At 33.9% G+C, this 17210-nt stretch overlaps 1 protein-coding gene across 1 annotated transcript in view; it reads right to left on the bottom strand.

Moving 5' to 3' along the window:
• Positions 1-1263: 1263 nt before the first annotated feature.
• LOC149415075 (uncharacterized) overlaps positions 1264-17210 on the bottom strand; it is a 28424-nt gene continuing 12477 nt past the window's right edge. Inside the window, exon 7 of the mRNA XM_089642988.1 lies at positions 1264-2189. Coding sequence (XP_089499114.1) covers positions 1264-2189 — 926 coding nt within the window. The remainder of the gene's footprint in view (positions 2190-17210) is intronic.

Below are 17210 nucleotides of genomic sequence, written 5' to 3'. Positions count from 1 at the left end.
CTGAAAAAATACAGTATTATAGCTAAGATTATCTGTGACATTTTCTTTTGATTAACTTTTTTGCTTTCTAAATTGTTTACAAAATAAATAAAAACCACTTTTGCGCTTGGAATCGAGCGTTTCTTGTCTCCGTTTGCCAAGCGATTTTAATGCCCATTACCCATATTCGTGACGATATAAGGCAAACCAAGAATGTACAAATTTTTGGTTTGTAGCATCCTCTTAAGCCAAGACAAACCACTGGCAAAGCGGTGGGTTGAGAAAGTCCTGCTGGAGAGATCCAAAGACCTCCATCAACCAGTCTCTCCAAATCCGGCCCGCCACGCAGCAGGTGGGCAGACACATCCTCACCTGATGAATCCGGGCACCTTTGTTAAGTCACCAAACGTAACGAACCACTTATGGTGACCTATGGCAGATTTATCAAAGTGTTGAGTTATCGTGGAACTCAGTTGGGAAACTTGAGCGGTTCGTTTTAAAAGAAAAATAATTACAAAAGAAAGATTGCGATTTTTATTTGAGTCATCAAACATTTATTTCTACAAGTACAATCTTACATGAATGTATCAACAATTCAATAATTGATCAGAGTAACAGATATGTAAATTTATTTTAAATTACAGAAACAAACAATGCATTGGTTACAGTGAAAACAATTTACAAACACTAACCATTTCAATTGTAGTGACGGTGACGTGTTTAGTGTATAAATGCGTGTGCAAATGTGTGTGTGTATATATGTACATGCATTGAACCGTTTATCATTGACATGGTGCTCCTTTTAAATTTTAACAGTAAATCATAAACATGATGAGTTTTATAGATTATTGTTTCGGAGAATTTGAACAATTCATCAAATATCAACGTTCTTTTTCGGGTTCTGTGAAAGTCTTATTTAAGTTCTGTTATAGTGTAATCACAGGCTAGTTACTTGACAAAACTGAAATAAAAACAGAACATAAAAAAATCTTTCACAGAACTTGAAAATGAATGTTGAAATTTGATGAATTGTTCAAATTCTCCGAAACAACTCGTCCAACAAATTTGAAAACAAATTTGGAAGTATCTTTGTTTGGCCAAAATATCGGAAAGGGTATAGATAAATTCACTGAAGCTTAATTCACATTTCTACCGCTAGAGTTCAGTAGTGAACTTAAGCTATAACAAACGTCAGATCAAAAACAATGTCGTCTTTTGTAGTAATGACGCTAAAATAAAGAATTCTGAAATTCTACCATTGTATTAATTTAGTTTGTAAGACTGTTACGTAGAAATATTTGCACATAAGCAGCCTGCATTACTGGGGTAGTCGCAGACTTCTAATACTGGGTTGAAGTGTAAGTTATCTGGACAAGAAAGAAGGAATGGAGCTTCTCCATTACACTTGTAAAACTTGGTGCAGTCACTTTCGTGTGGTAAATGAACCACAGAACCATCCGGGTTATATTCAGGACATTTTGGAGGTCCGGAATTCGGATCACAGACCGTTGGTTGTTCAGAAGGAAAAGTAACGGAGTCATTTGGTGCAGGGGTGGTGCAGATAACTGGTGGTGGAGTTGTTGGCTTTGGTGTGGGTGGAGTTGGTGTGGTTGGTCCTGGAGTTGTACAGATAACTTGCGGTGGAGTTGTTGGTTTTGGTGTAGTTGGCGCTGGAGTTGTACAGATAACTGGCGGTGGAGTTGTTGGTTTTGATGTGGTTGGAATTGGTGTGGTTGGCTTTGGTGTTGTGGGATTTGGTGTGGTTGGAGTAGGTGTAGTTGGCTTTGGCGTTGTTGCTGCTGGAGTAGTACAAACAGGAGGAGAACCCGTTGTAGTTGATCCTGGCGTCGTGCAAATAGGAGGCGGCGAGGTAACAGGTATTTCAGTAGCACACCCACCAGGAGTTGTATTAGAAGGAGTAGAACAACCACCTCCAGGAGTTGGAGAAGTCGGCAGCACCCCGGTGGCACACTTACATCCGGCCCTCTCAGGATAATCGCAGACCTGCAGGACCGGATTAAAGTGTAAGGTGGGTGGACAGGACATCAGGTAAGCCACCCCCCAGTCACACTCGTAGAACTTGGTGCAGTCACTCTGATGGGGCAGATGGACAGCCGGGGCGCTAGGATCGTGCACCGGACAATTTGGGGGCGGAGAATTTGGGTCACAGGTGGAACCATTAGCCTTTGGTTGCGTGATTTTGGCGGAAACTCCGATAAAGAGCAGCCCAAATAAAGCGAAAAGGATTTTTCCTGAAATCAAAAACCCATGTTTTTAATTATCTCCACCCAGGAGTCCCTAAGAAACACAATTTATAATTTTAATATCATCTTTGGGGAGAATGTAACATCAGATTTTTTTATTTTTTTTATTTATAATACGCTTTTTAAAGGATTTTGCACATATATATAACAATATTTACGAAATTATACTCGTAAATAGTGCAATAAACGACTGTTTAAAATACTTGCACTAAAACAAATATTAACTGAAAGTATTGTTGAATTTGATCCACAAAGTATGTTGGTACAAAATATAAATAATCCAAAATAATGTTTTTAAATAGTCAATTTAAATAGCTTTATCAAAATATTCTCCTACTTGATGACAAAAACTTCAAAAAGGTATGCTTATATATTGAAATTGATGTACTAAATATATCAACAACATCGGAGTATTTGTTTCCTAGCTGTTGAATCCGTCGCATAGGAGTGTGATATTGGGACGTTGATATAGAATTGCTACAATAATATGGTAGGTACTGTCTTGTAACCGACCTGCTTGGAGTATGAAAACAGATTACATATAATAAATCAGGGGTATCAAACATTGAATTAATGATTTTATACAAACAGCTTAAATCGGAAATTATCCTACGATCAAATAATTTTATTAAATTTAATAAACAAAGTATGTTTTCGCAATTTAGGTATTCTCTAGGAATGCCCATTTTAAAATTTACTATCCTAAAAATTTATTTTGGATTCTTTCAATCGCATGTGAATGAACCTCATAATTTGGGGACCAAACCGTGGAATTGTATTCTATATGACTCCTTGCTAGTGACATATATAATGTTTTTACAGTATTGACATTATTGAAATCGCTAGATACCCTTAAAATAAATCCCAACACTTTCATAGCTTTATTGGTTATTATTTCTATATGCTTGATAAAGTTGAGTTTCGTGTCAAACCAAATACCTAAGTCATTAATTTCCGTGACAGATACTAACGACATAAAAAATATTGGATTCTTTATTCGATACAACCTCATAATTTGACATTTGCTTATGTTAAGTTGCAAGCGGTTTTCATGACACCATATAATAAATCTCAAGTTATTTGACAATATATGGCAATCGTAAAGGCATCTATACACGGCGTCTGGTATTTACTACGGCATAAAACTTAACAACAATTTAACAATCTCTTACAAAAAATAAACTTAGGTTTTCTACAAATTCACAGCGTTCATGAAAAATGAATCTGGGACACGAAATTGATAGAATATTGCAACCAAACACAGACTGATTGAAGTGAGATAAATAAATAGATTACATTCATAGACATATGAATATTAGTAGACCTGCCCTAAGTGATTAAAAGCGTATTATCCCCACTCCCCATACCGGTTCCATTGGAGCCGGCTGGGCTCGCGTATGGCCTCAAGTGAAATTTGAAAACGTGACGTCATCATTCTTGTGCGAACTATGGTCGAGGCATCATCGGTTCATTTTACGAAATAACACGGCAAAATGTTGACTTGTACTATGAAAACTTGTAAAAATAGATGTGAAAAAGAGAATAAACCCAATTGTCGTATTACATTCCATATATAAGCATTATTTTACTTTATTTTAAGCATATTCACATCGTATAATATAGATCAGTTTTAGAAACATATACTATCACACCGAGAAACGTCTGGACGCGAAACACAAAGCTGGTTGGTTGCTGGGAAGTAAATTATGAACATTTATAAAAGTGTCTTAACTAAATACTTAAACGAAATATTCGACTCTGAAAATAGAACCGAATTTTTTTGCCGAATTTGGACTTTGCAAATTTGTTCATAACGTGGCGAGTAATTTGCGCTCCCATGTAAAAATGTCTATTCATTCAAAAGCAGATTTTACTTTTAAGAAGTAAATGGTGATATTATAATGCGAGATGCCTATTTACTGTCAGATTGATTTATTGACGAATCACAGTCAGCCTTACTCCCTTCGTTCTTCAACAGTTGATTTTACCCCTCGCCATTATCTTCTCGTCTATTAATTCCTATGTCTGTGATTACATTAGATTATATAATGTTTAAATTAAAATGTTAATAAAATACTGAAAATTTAGGAATCTTTTTGAAATCGATAAGAGTAACTTTGCGGCCTTACATTCTAAAACTTATTTTGGTCAAAGAAACTATTTATATCAGGCACCACTTATGTTTAATATTCTTCCAAATCATATTAAGTCTACCAATTCTTTGGTTGAATTTAAAAAATTAGAAGATGTTTGTATCGACAGACGATTGTCTTAAGATGAAGCTTGATGCTAAATCACTATTTTGATTAATCTTCATATCGAATTGGTGTATATTATGAATACCAAATAATATACATAATATAAATTGAATGTTTTCCTATCGTTTCGCTTGAATAGATACAATTAAAAAAATAAATTACTAAATAAAAAATATAAATGTAAACTACTAAAAAAATATTTTTTCAATCGAAATGCATGAACGCATAAAGGAATCAACTTTTAAAAAATACAATATTATAGCGAAGATTATCTGTGACAGTTTCACTTGATTAACTTTTTTTGCTTTCTTATAAAATTATTTATAAAATATATAAAAACTAGTTTTGTGCTTGAGATCGAACGTTTCTAGACTCCGTTTGTCAAGCGATTTTAATGCCTATTTCCTACAATATAAGGTATACCAAGAATATACACATTTTTGGCTTGTAGCTTCCTTTTCCTTGTCGTTTCTTAAATAATAAGATTTTGTATAAGTCCCATTTGCTTAAAATTGAATGTCAGCGATTCTATTTGAAATTGAATTAGAATGATAATTTTGGGTTACGTTTAAAAACAGCGATTCTATTTAAAATTGAATTAGAATGATCATTTTGGGTTACGTTTAAAAACGGCGATTCTATTTGAAATTGAATTAGAATGATAATTTTGGGTTACATTTAAAATCAGCGATTCTATTTAAAATTGAATTAGAATGATCATTTTGGGTTACGTTTAAAAACAGCGATTCTATTTGAAATTGAATTAACATGATCATTTTAGGTTACGTTTAAAAACAGCAATTCTATTTGAATTAGAATGATCATTTTGGGTTACGTTTACAAACAGCGATGCTATTTAAAATTGAATTAGAATGATCATTTTGGTTTACATTTAAAAACAGCGATTCTATTTAAAATTGAATTAGAATGATCATTTTGGTTTACATTTAAAAACAGCGATTCTATTTAAAATTGAATTAGAATGATCATTTTGGGTTATGTTTAAAAACAGCGAATCTATTTGAAATTGAATTAGAATGATCATTTTGGGTTACGTTTAAAAACAGCGATGACATGCTATGATTTTGTCTAGATTAGAGGCGTTAATTAAAATTAGCAATGAATTTCAGAAGATTTTCTAAATCCTAGATTTATAAACTTACCAGACATGTTCCTGAATTTTCACACAGTAAAATAGTAAATGCTCGATGATAATAGTTTTAACGCAACGGACATCAATAGAATAACTAAATTATATAAAACACTTATTCACTTTGAAGTTGCATTTATACCCTTTGAGAAAATATTTTAAAAGTAAATAGAGATAGCTGAACAACTAAATGTTATTAATTTTCCTAGTTATGATTCTTATCTTTTTTATCAACTAATCACTTTGGTGACGCAATTATTAATAATATTTTTTTAATACTTTCTAATATATTTAATGGTTTATATGTGAATTATTTATTATTTTTTATTTATTTATTTATTTTTCATGTTCTCCGTAAAACGGTTATTCACCAATACATTATGGAGAAGATTACAAATTAGACAAAAAGTATAGCAAAACACATAAAAAGGTCAGTTTCACTACTTTGTGACATACGTCAAAAGATAATTGTTAAACTGCCTGTAGGTTACGTTAAAAATGTCGATGGTCAATGCAGACTCGTTGAGCAGTTCAGTCGCTCTGTTGACTGGGGCGTTCTGATAGGCAGAAGTCCTCGCTTTTGGAGCATAAAAAAGGGTACCGCAATAATACCGCAAAGGAGTCCCAACTGCTCCCAAACGTCAGGAGCCAGTGAGACTATGGCAGCCCCAATTGGGGTATGCTGTGGCTGAAGGAAGTGGGCAGGGTAAGGAGTTGGGAAAGAGAAAGGTAGGGGAGTACCTGGATATTCAAATGTGGTCATCAAACACGGGTAAAGCCATCTCAAGCAACATTTCAATTCTGAATGGTGGTTTTACACCAGGGCTATATTGAGAGTGTCTTTCATATATTATTTCAATTTTTTTTTTTTTATATATTTACTCCACACAGGAGGCCCTGAAGAAAATAATTTCCCTCAGGGCCTATGTCATCTTTGGGGATGCTGTGTGGAGGGTCTTTTTGTGGAGAGGAAGGAGTGAACATGGGTCTTGAAGAGTCCCATGTTGTAGGAGGGAGGAAACACAGAGGCCGGCAGTTCGTTCCACAGCCGAGCTGTTGAACTTAAGAACGAATCGTAGAAGCGACCCGTTCTCATGTGACAAATTTCAACCGTGTACAAATGTTGGGCGCGCATTTGGCGTGTATCCCGACTACGCACCGGTGCCGAAGGGATCAATGACGCTAGTTCCTCAGAGCATCTTCCATTGTAAATTAATGATTTTGTGAAATAACACAAATTCTTCAAAAAAAATTCTTGCGCACGCCTTCGGATTGCTAATCGAGAGCCTTTCCCCCTTGACCCTTTGAGGGGTGAATTAACACTATGAATTCGGAAGTCACGGGTTATAGTATATTTTCAGTATTTTCAGTACATTTATTGCCCAGATCTGAATAGCCAGGTGCTTCACAATCTTCCTCTTCCCCATCTCCTTCCCCTCTCCATCTTCTTCCCCCCCCATCTGCCTCCAGCCTCACAACCATACAATAAATAAGAAATGACTTCAATATAGATTTGAATGAAAATTTTACCATTGACCTTTGTACCTTTTGGTTATAATTAAAGATAAATAACTGTCGAAAAAGTAAACAACAGAAATACACATTTCAAACATATAATAATTTTCATAATTAATTTTTTTTAAATATTGGTATCAATCGTCTGATATGACTTAATACACACTTATCAGTTCCAATATAGTTCGTTGAACTTTGGATAATATTACGCATTTACTCAGGAATACGGGGGAATATTTTACATCACACACGCACCGACAACCGATTATGGTATTAATTGAAATGTATGAAATGTGTATGTAAGTGTTTGTATGTGTGTATACATGTATGCATGTAGGTGCATACATGTACATTATTCTGTACTTACAGTGTTGTGTTCATCAATGTTGTGTTTGTCTGTAATTAGTGATAGTATCAACCAAGTTTAATTAATGTAATTGTATTTCGAGTGCTTTGATATGAATCACTATTGACAAACCTAAGAAAAAAATAATAATAAAAAAATAAAAATAAAAATAAAATTTAAAAAAATTTAACACGAATACAGTAAAATGAAAAATATAGGAGTAGACAAAGGTACATGAAAGCAAAGACATATGGTATATATAATATAAGAAAATAAAGTGACAAGTCGAATCAAGTCAAGAATACGCCGTGGGTCAGGACCACAGGACACATAATATTCCGTCACTTGTTTAGCGACTGGCAAAAATCATTTAGACTTATCCCAAAAAAGTTAAGGTTTTGACTTGAGTTGACCAGTCTACACATTCTGGACAATGGTGAATAATATCCATAATTTGTCGAATGATGGTTGAAGAAGAGCAGTTCATTATGTCTGAGTCTTTGCGAGGGGATATTGAAATGAATGAGTTGCAGTAGAGTAGGTGAATCAATAATACCATTTATGATTTTGAAGAAGCAAATGAGGTCATTTCTTTCCCGACGGACTTCCAAAGGAGAGAGGTTTAGAGTTTAGGTTCAATTTCGTCATATGAGTATTTGCCTTTTTCTAAACCTAGCCTCCTAGCAATCCCTCTTAAGAACCGATGTTGAACATGGACGTCGAATGTGGACAGAATAAAAAGGAGACCAAATAACACAAGCATATTCAAGATGGGGGCGAACCAAGGAGCAGTAAAGAGTTCTAAGGGTATTTACGTTTTTGAAGTGATTCTAGTGATGAAACCAAGTAGTTTGAGGGATTTATTAACGATTGCAGTTATGTGATCCCGAAAAGAAAGCTTGCTATCAAGAGAGACACCAAGGTCTTTAATAGATGTAACAGTTGCTAAGCAAATATTATTAAGTTTGTATTCGAAGACAATCGGTTTTTTTGATCTATAGAAGGACATAATTTTGCATTTATCGACATTTAGTTTCAAACAATTAATTTTACACCAATCATTGAAAGAGTCGATATTCGATTGGAAAAGAAGGCAGTCATCGTGATTTTTTATTATCTTTAGAATCTTATTGTCGTCCGCAAAAAGCCAAAAGCGTGTATGAGAAAAAATACTAATAATGTCGTTTATAAACAAGTTAAAAAGAAGCGGTGCTAGATGTGCTCCTTGAGGTACGCCGGACGTTACTTCAATAATAGTAGACACAAAGTTGTTTAATTTAACTCTTTGTTTATTATAACCTCTGAAGGACAGATCTGACCGGGACGTCAATACATTATAAAATTATTTTTATTTTTTTTTTCTATAATGCGTAGATATGTGATATTTTCGTAATTGGAAAGATAAATAATTATTCTTCACAGTTTGAATCAAATATTTATACATTATTACGTAGATAATTTTTTTTTAAATTGTCAAAGTGCATGATTACGAATTGGCTGCATTTTTTCATTGACAGCTGAAAGTCAAAAAATTATGTTTAAATTTTTATTGTATAAACGGCATAAAAAGTAAATTGACAGTTTTATTACTGATTACAATAGGAATATGTTTTATAAACATCGAACTATTTCAAAATTATGGACGTTCTGAGTAAAAATGTTTTGGTAAGTTTATCTGTTAACATTTCCATGTTTGATATTAAAAATGTATTGTATAGAAAGAAAGATCAATATTTTTTTCAAATGCAAATTTTTCAAAGATAATTTAATCTAGTTTCTAAAATAGTATTTTTTTAACGACAATTTCAAAAATAAGTAATTTGTAGCACATTTTAGATACCTCGGGAGTATTCCGAAATTCCATAGAAAATTGTCGTTGGGACTTAAAATGGATTAAATGGCAACAAATGAATGTGAGGATGGGTTTATATCTAGAAATAAAAAAAAACATTTACTAATACTAAAATGTATTGCAATAAAAAGACATAATGAAAAAATAAATTATATAGCATCCTACTATTAAATCTGTCTGGCACAGGACTTGCATAGGTAAAATGATAAAGTGTGATACCAGTTGGTTCTTGATGCGAAGTAGTAGATTCCGGTTCTTCACAGCAATTATGCCAGTTTATATTTTACCCAAAAAAGAATGCTGTAGTCCATTACAAAACAGCCTCAGGCTACTGGTCTCCAAAAGGGTCTCTCTTAACCAATCAAGATCGGAAGATGTCATCGGATTCAATCAATCCAATAGTCAATGCTCTATATCCAAAAGCTGATGCTCACAAAATTGGCGAATGTGTTAGTCGAACTTCAGCCAAGAGGAATGCCCACTGCTTTGGGCTGGTGATCAAAGAATGGCCACTGCTTCCAATGCAAATCACAGATTCTTCCTCCCTCAGGTTTGGCAACTCTCCAAGTCAGAATTCCAGGACTGTCAATTTGACCAATATCAAAATGACAATGTGTAAGTACTCAAAGGTCCCACACACCATAACCATAGATGCGATGTAAGTAAAGTGATGCACACACCTTATTACAAATCTTATATGTAACAATACTTAAGAACCCAAGAGCTAAGATTTTGAACAAAAGAACGTTTAGGTTTGTATTTATATAGATAAAGATTACAAAGGCCCTGAGTAGAATTATTTTCCTCGAGGCCTCCTGTGTGGTGTAAGTGTAACAAAAATAATAAGTTGTTTACAGGCCAGGGCAAAGGGTTTGGGCACCACCGCCCGGGGAACCATTTATTGGATAACCAACACCACTACTATAGGTCACCAAAGTGGTTTGCTACGTTTGGTGATTTGCAGGGGTGCCCGGGTTCATTGGGTGAGGTGTGTGCAGGATGCGCCTGCCCATCAATGCGTGGGGTGCCAGATCGGGAGAGGCTGGTTTAGGCAGACTCTTTGACCTCTCCAACTGGTGTCTCGACCCATCGCCTTGCGCCGCAGTGGCAGGAATATATTCATATGTTCGTCACTCCTGGACATACTGAGCCCTAGATTCCTACCCACCCTCATACCTTTTTTCCTTCCCAGAACTTCCTCTCCTAAAAAATACCCCCTACGCAATATCCCCAAAGATGACAGCCTCTGAGGAGAATTATTTTCATCAGGGCTTCCTGTGTAGATCTAACGTAGTAAAAAAACTTTATTTCATGTATGTAGACAACACAGTACAAAACATAAAATACAAACTGAAAAATAGTTGCATTTAACGAAGAGAATTGTCGGTACTTAGCTACGTCTGAATAAAGCAATGACAGATTGCGCAAAAAATTAGTCAGTAACATTACGACTTCTGAGCAAGGTTTTGATTTATTTATACTGGATTTTTTACAGATGTTCTCACTTACGTGAGAACTATCCAGTTAAGTTGCAGACAAAAATCTACAATTGCACAAAAATTACGCACTGTAACATACAGGTAAAAATGCAATTAAATACAGGTTACGTACAATTAAAAAACCAAACAAATAAGCTCCACCTAAAATTTTCGCTAATACATTTCCTGTTCAAATATAAAAACAAAACTCTTTTTCAACACAACTACACCACCAGAACAATAACCAACGGTCACTACAAAGTACCTTCACTACATACCACGTCAGCTGAAAGACAATTTTTCTTCCTAGCTCCTAAAATCTTTAACCTTATCCCTGAAAACCTAAAAACCGTGAGTCAACCCCATTCCTTTAAAAAACAAATTACAAAATGGATCCTTACACTTCTACACTCTATTACCTTTCAGACAAAACATAATATATCCTTATTCCCTAACTTAGCGGTATAGTATGTACATTATTAATTAGTGTGATCTATTTTTTTTTTTATAGTGAATACCTCACAAGAGTCCCAACTGCTCCCGTCTGGAGCCAGTGAGACTATGGCATCCCCAATTGGGGGATGTTGTGAGGCTGAAGGTAAGTGGGGAAGGGAAAGAGGAAGGTGGGGAAGTACCTGGCTATTCAGATCTAGTCACTAAACACGGCTAAAGCCATTTGGAGCAACGTTTCAATTCTGAATGGTGGTCTTACACCAGGGCGATACTGGTAGTATCTTCCACTCTGGAACGTGCCGCAAATATACTATATATTATTTTAATTAATTAATTGTGAAATAACACAAATTAATCAAATAAAATTTATTTGCGCACGCCGTGTTCGAACCCGCGACCTTCGGAATGGCAGTCCAATGCGTTACCACTGGACTATGCCGGCCGTCAAATTATTTACTAATAATTTCTCAAATTTTTCATCTCTTATAATTCTCTAACTTCTCCATTCTCTTTTTGCAACCCAAACTAGCTTTACATCATTTTTCTTTTTCATATTATAGTAATGTATAGATTACAAACTGTAAAATTAACCCGCCATAACACAGGGTCTTCCCTAGCATGGATGATAAAATACCACAAAAACCATAGACCCTCTAAGTCTTGTGTTAATCAAATAAAATAAATCAATAAAATTATACATAAGGTCAGTAAAATGACAAATAATACTAGGAGAGACAAGAGACACAAGAGGTACAGTGATACATAATATAATTATCTAAACATTATTTAGAAGCAGCAGAACTTTTTTTTTAAATCTCTTAGGGGGTATTTCACTATCTCTGATTATGTTCTGACTAAGCACTAATCCGCGGATTAGTCATTTTTTTCGTTTTCACTATATCTGAATAACGCTAACGCTCGGGTTAAAGTTCGATTTGACTAATCAGTGCTCGAACTTCACGTTAGGCGCTATTCCTCGAATCAAAGATGGCGTCAAAACATTCCGAGTTTGACAGCTGAGAAGTGAGTCGAATTTTGTTGAATGAATTTGAATGCTTGTATGATCCATCCTGAATTATTTGATTGTGTTCAAAATAAGAAACAATGTATTAATTCGACACGAATCTATCTAAAATGACCTGACAATCAACATAAAATAACCAAAAAAATGCACACTTCGCGGTGTGCGGACTGTGACGCATGACAGCCGTGGCAGTAGATGGAGAAACTGCAAACATTTTGCGATGTTGCCAGACTATTTTGAGTGTTATCTATCCGGAAGCTCGAAACAATGGTGAAACGGTCGCCGTTGAATAACGAAGTTATTCTGATCTTTAAAGCCAGCCAACGGATAGCTAGTCAGATATTTAGCCCGACATAGTGAAATACCCCCTTATACTGTCTATTTTTATCGACGAAAATATCTACTTCTGCGCACTCAATCTTATTATACAGTCGACACATTTGGGTCAGAGGGCTAAAATAGGCGATATTATTTTTGAATGTATTCAGGTGAAAAATAATTGGAATTGGGGACATTAATATAGCTAAGACATAATGAGGTGTCATCTTGGCAGTGGATAATTTATATGCAAACATATTAGGTCAGCAGAGATGTGCAAAATGGGTACCAAAAACCATTTGAAATGCAAAATGGAAATGGGTCAAAACTTTTCCATTTGAAAATGCAAAATGCAAAATGGTTTTTAGAAAAGCATTTCAAATGCAAAATGCAAAATACCTATTTTCAAAATGCATTAAAAATGCAAAATGGTTTCTCAGGTCAAACAATCAAAATAATTATAGAATTTTTAAACAAATTTTGTCATTTAATAATGGACATCAATGTAGAAAAAACATATTACATGATTGTAAATCCAAAAACACCACGACTACAGAATATGAAACCACTAAAAATTTGCGCGGGACTAATGTTGCCAACGTAAAAACATAGAAACTGCTATCTAACATTTAATATTACAGCGTCGGACATGTTCAGTATTTGAATCAGTATTTTTTGTAATGGTATCACTCAATTGCCAGGGCTCCTACCAGGGAGCAACTTGATAAATGTAACTCTCATAGCGAGGTTGAGGACTGACTGATATTTGGGGCTAAGGAAAAAAAAATGAGTGGAGATAGTAGGAAAAATGTTGCAAAAAAGCATTTAAAATGGAAAATGCATTGAGAAAAGCATTTAAAATGCAAAATGCAGAATGGTTTTTAAAAAAGCATTTAAAATGCAAAATGGAAAATACCCATTTCGCATTTCCATTTGAAATGGATTTATTTGAAATAAATCACATCTCTGTAGGTCAGTCAATTGCCTTCTTATTTTAAGTGTATTAATCTTGAAGTATTCACGACGTGCGTCGTATGATCTAAGATGGTCATGTAGTCCACATTTGAAAGATTATACAGCCTTAGCATTTTTTTAACCGATTCTATAATGTTTTCATACTTGCAATAATGTGGATTCCAAATATTGCTTCCATATTCAAGTTTACTTCTAATTAAGTCCTAGTAAAGGGTTAGAATTGATAGAGTTTACTTATTCTGTGAAGAAATCCCATAATTTTAAGTGATCTGGACTTGATATCATTAATGTGTAAATCAAATATGAATTTAGAATCATGAGTAATTCCTAGATCTCTTATAGACTCTAAACACTTTTTTAAGAATAATCTTATTAATGACATAGGAAAAATTCTTTATAACTTTATTTCGAGTTCAGTTTAAAATGTAACATTTAAGTGCATATCATTGACAGTAGGTACACCAGTTATTTAGTGTATCGAGATCCTTTTGAAGCACTAGATGATCGGTAACAGACTTAATTTTACTAAAAAAATTATGATGACATACATGACTAGTTACAATGTTGTCCGGCCCTGATCAATACGAGGTTATATACAGAAGTAGTTATACATTAACCAACCTAATTTTTCAATCAAAAGCAACAATTATTAAATATCGTGCACAGTGATTCATATTAATTTGAATTACATGTGTACAAGTGTTATTATGTCTTGTCTAGTCGATATTTGTTCCTAGCTAGGCAAATTGCCTGTACTGAGGAACAAATGCTCGTGAAATTCCAAAAGAATGAAATTTGTAAACTTCGTCTGGGACTTGAACGCAGATTCACCAACTGTGATAATGGGACAATTTTAACTGTATCATACTTCGAATAAAAACTATCAACATTATCTTAATTTTTCGTAACGCACATTTTTATTAGTTGCCATCATTTATGATCACAAGATTCAACTCGAACTAAATGCAATCTTCCTATTTTCATTTTATCCATTGACTCGACGATGAGTATTTATATACATCTCTGAACTATGCGTCCCGGAAAACACTGGTCTGATGCAGTCAACTCTTAGATCAGCAACATCATCAGCTGTAGGCAGACTGATGGAACCTAAGCGCAAGCCAAATACTAAGTTTGGTGATCGCGCTTTCGGAGTATCTGGGCCGAAGGGTTGGAATAAACTTCCTCAGGAACTAAGGTCCATAACAAGTCCAACAGAATTCAGGTCTAAACTAAAAACTTACCTTTTTAAGCTGTCATACCCTTAAATTAAATATACCATTCCTGAGAGAAAGTCCAGTTATATACAATTTTCCAATTCTGTCCTAAATCCTGTATCAAATTTCGCTAATAAACAATTATTTAATGTTAATCTTAAGTGACCTACCAGGTAGGTATGGTACTGTATATTATCCTCATATATAGTAAAGTTAGTAGTAACAAAGATCATTGAAGATGTGTATTATATATTTGTACAGCACCTTGAGGAGATTTTGCACGGCGCTATACAAATCATCCAAATATTATAATTATATATTTATTTTTGGAATAACTTTATGAGTAAAACCTAAAATTTTTATCCCAGATGTGACTTTTTTTTTGATTTTTCCGTTTAAAATTATCTTCAATATTTAAATATTACAAATTTTTATTACAAGTTTTACTCAATTCCAAAAATAAATCAAAACAAGCATATATAAAAACTCAGTTACTATGCAAATAGGAAGATAAAATTTAAAAAAAACCATAACACTCAAACGATGTGTAAAATTTTAACACACTTAAAAATTATAAAAACTCACTCGAATGACAAATAGGACAAAAAGAAACAAGTAATATGATTTTAAGGATTAAGGAGATAACTTACTGATATAAAATATTGTTAATTTATTAAAAAATCTCTTCAAATTATCCGTATTCCTTTGAAAAACAGGACTGCAGGCCTTTAACTGGTGAATTGATTGGTTTCCTAATAAACTATCAGTAAAACACGAATGTGGTATGGCGATGTTAGTAAAAATACTAATATTTTCACATTTCGTCATTACATAATAACGCTGCTGCATGAACACGTGTTCTGATACATTAAAAAAAATTGAGCTTTATAGGAAAGGGCCTGCTGTCACCTTTTTAACAGAATTTTAATAAATCAGAAATACTCGTTTTCTCGGTGAGAATCTGCATATATTTTCGACGAAAATGTCTACATCAGCACACTCTATTTAAGGGCTAAAATAGGTGAAAATTAAATACATCTATTTGATGCATTTAATTTGAATTTCACCTTTGTTTACGTAACTGATTGCAAATCTTGAAAATGGAAATTAACCCACTTTCTGACATCCGACCAACGTGAAACTCGACAGATATACTCGTTGTCGATGACAATGCATACGAACACGCACGCGAACACAAACGCATTTTTATGAAATCGGATGACCTTACAGCAGTTAATATACGAAATAATTGTCGGTCCTACCCGATAGGCATTTGGCGAGGTAGGTAGAGTTATTAACTCCATTTCCTGGGTAGGAGGATTCAATCTCAGGCAAACAAAATTTTAACACGATATTTAAAAATATACTATAGCAACATTTCTTTGTACGGGTTGATTTTTTCCATTTTGCATTGTAAATTTGTTTTAAATGTTGAAGTGCACATTTAGATGTTCTTTATCTTTGTTTTTAATTTTTCAACATACTATCTCTCTTGTCATTGTCAATATGGTAACTCTGTGATTGTGGCTGATAAGCCAACACTGGTACTTTGTAATACTTCTTTAGTCAGTAGAATGTTATTGTAAACGTACTGTAAAGCTGTAATTTTAGTTTTAATAACTGTAGTTTTTATGAACTAACTAATCAATCATCACGCCGTTTCGCTGCAGGGGTAGGCAGAGAGGGCAGTCAGGGCATTTCCATCATACATCGTCTCATTCAGAGTCTTCTATTATTTTGACTCTTGTCATGGCCCTACTCAAGAATAGCGTATTATCTAAGGTTGATATTTTCAGTTGCGAACTTACCAAATACAAGAGGTCCATAAAAGAATATTTCTCTGATGGTTTGTGAATAATGTTTATGTCTCTATTGTTTATATCTCTATTATGATTTGATTTATATCTACAACCTCTCTCCATGGCTATAAATGTATTGTTTTGTAAATTTTTCGTTTTATTTAATCTTTTTTTTGTATAATTTTTTTAATTAATATTCCTTTCTCACAAATTTAAATTATGCTGTCTCAGTAGAGGTAAAGTCACAAGGAGGAAATCCATAATTTGTTTTATTTTACTATATAATACTTATGTACAAACTGATTAAATGTAAACTGTCAATTTCCCAAAAATTAATAAATAAAGAATACGTTGACTTGATTGTGCTATTTCTTCCTTAGCCATCACCGACTTATAATTCTTCCATTTTTTTAACAATCACACACACACATGCGGACATATAAGCATATTTCTGAGAACGGATGATATCAGAGTGGAAGATACTCTCAGTGTTGCCCTAGTGTAAGACCACAAATCGAAATTGAAATGTTGCTTTAAATAGCTTTAGCCGTGTTTGGTAACAGATCTGAAATAAAACAATAA

This window comes from Hesperophylax consimilis, chromosome 19 (genome assembly GCF_061612785.1).
Source record: "Hesperophylax consimilis isolate HC1 chromosome 19, BYU_Hcon_1.0, whole genome shotgun sequence".
Classification (NCBI taxonomy): domain Eukaryota; kingdom Metazoa; phylum Arthropoda; class Insecta; order Trichoptera; family Limnephilidae; genus Hesperophylax; species Hesperophylax consimilis.
The sequence above is the reverse complement of the archived record's forward strand: the minus strand, read 5'-3'. Positions and strand labels throughout refer to the sequence as shown.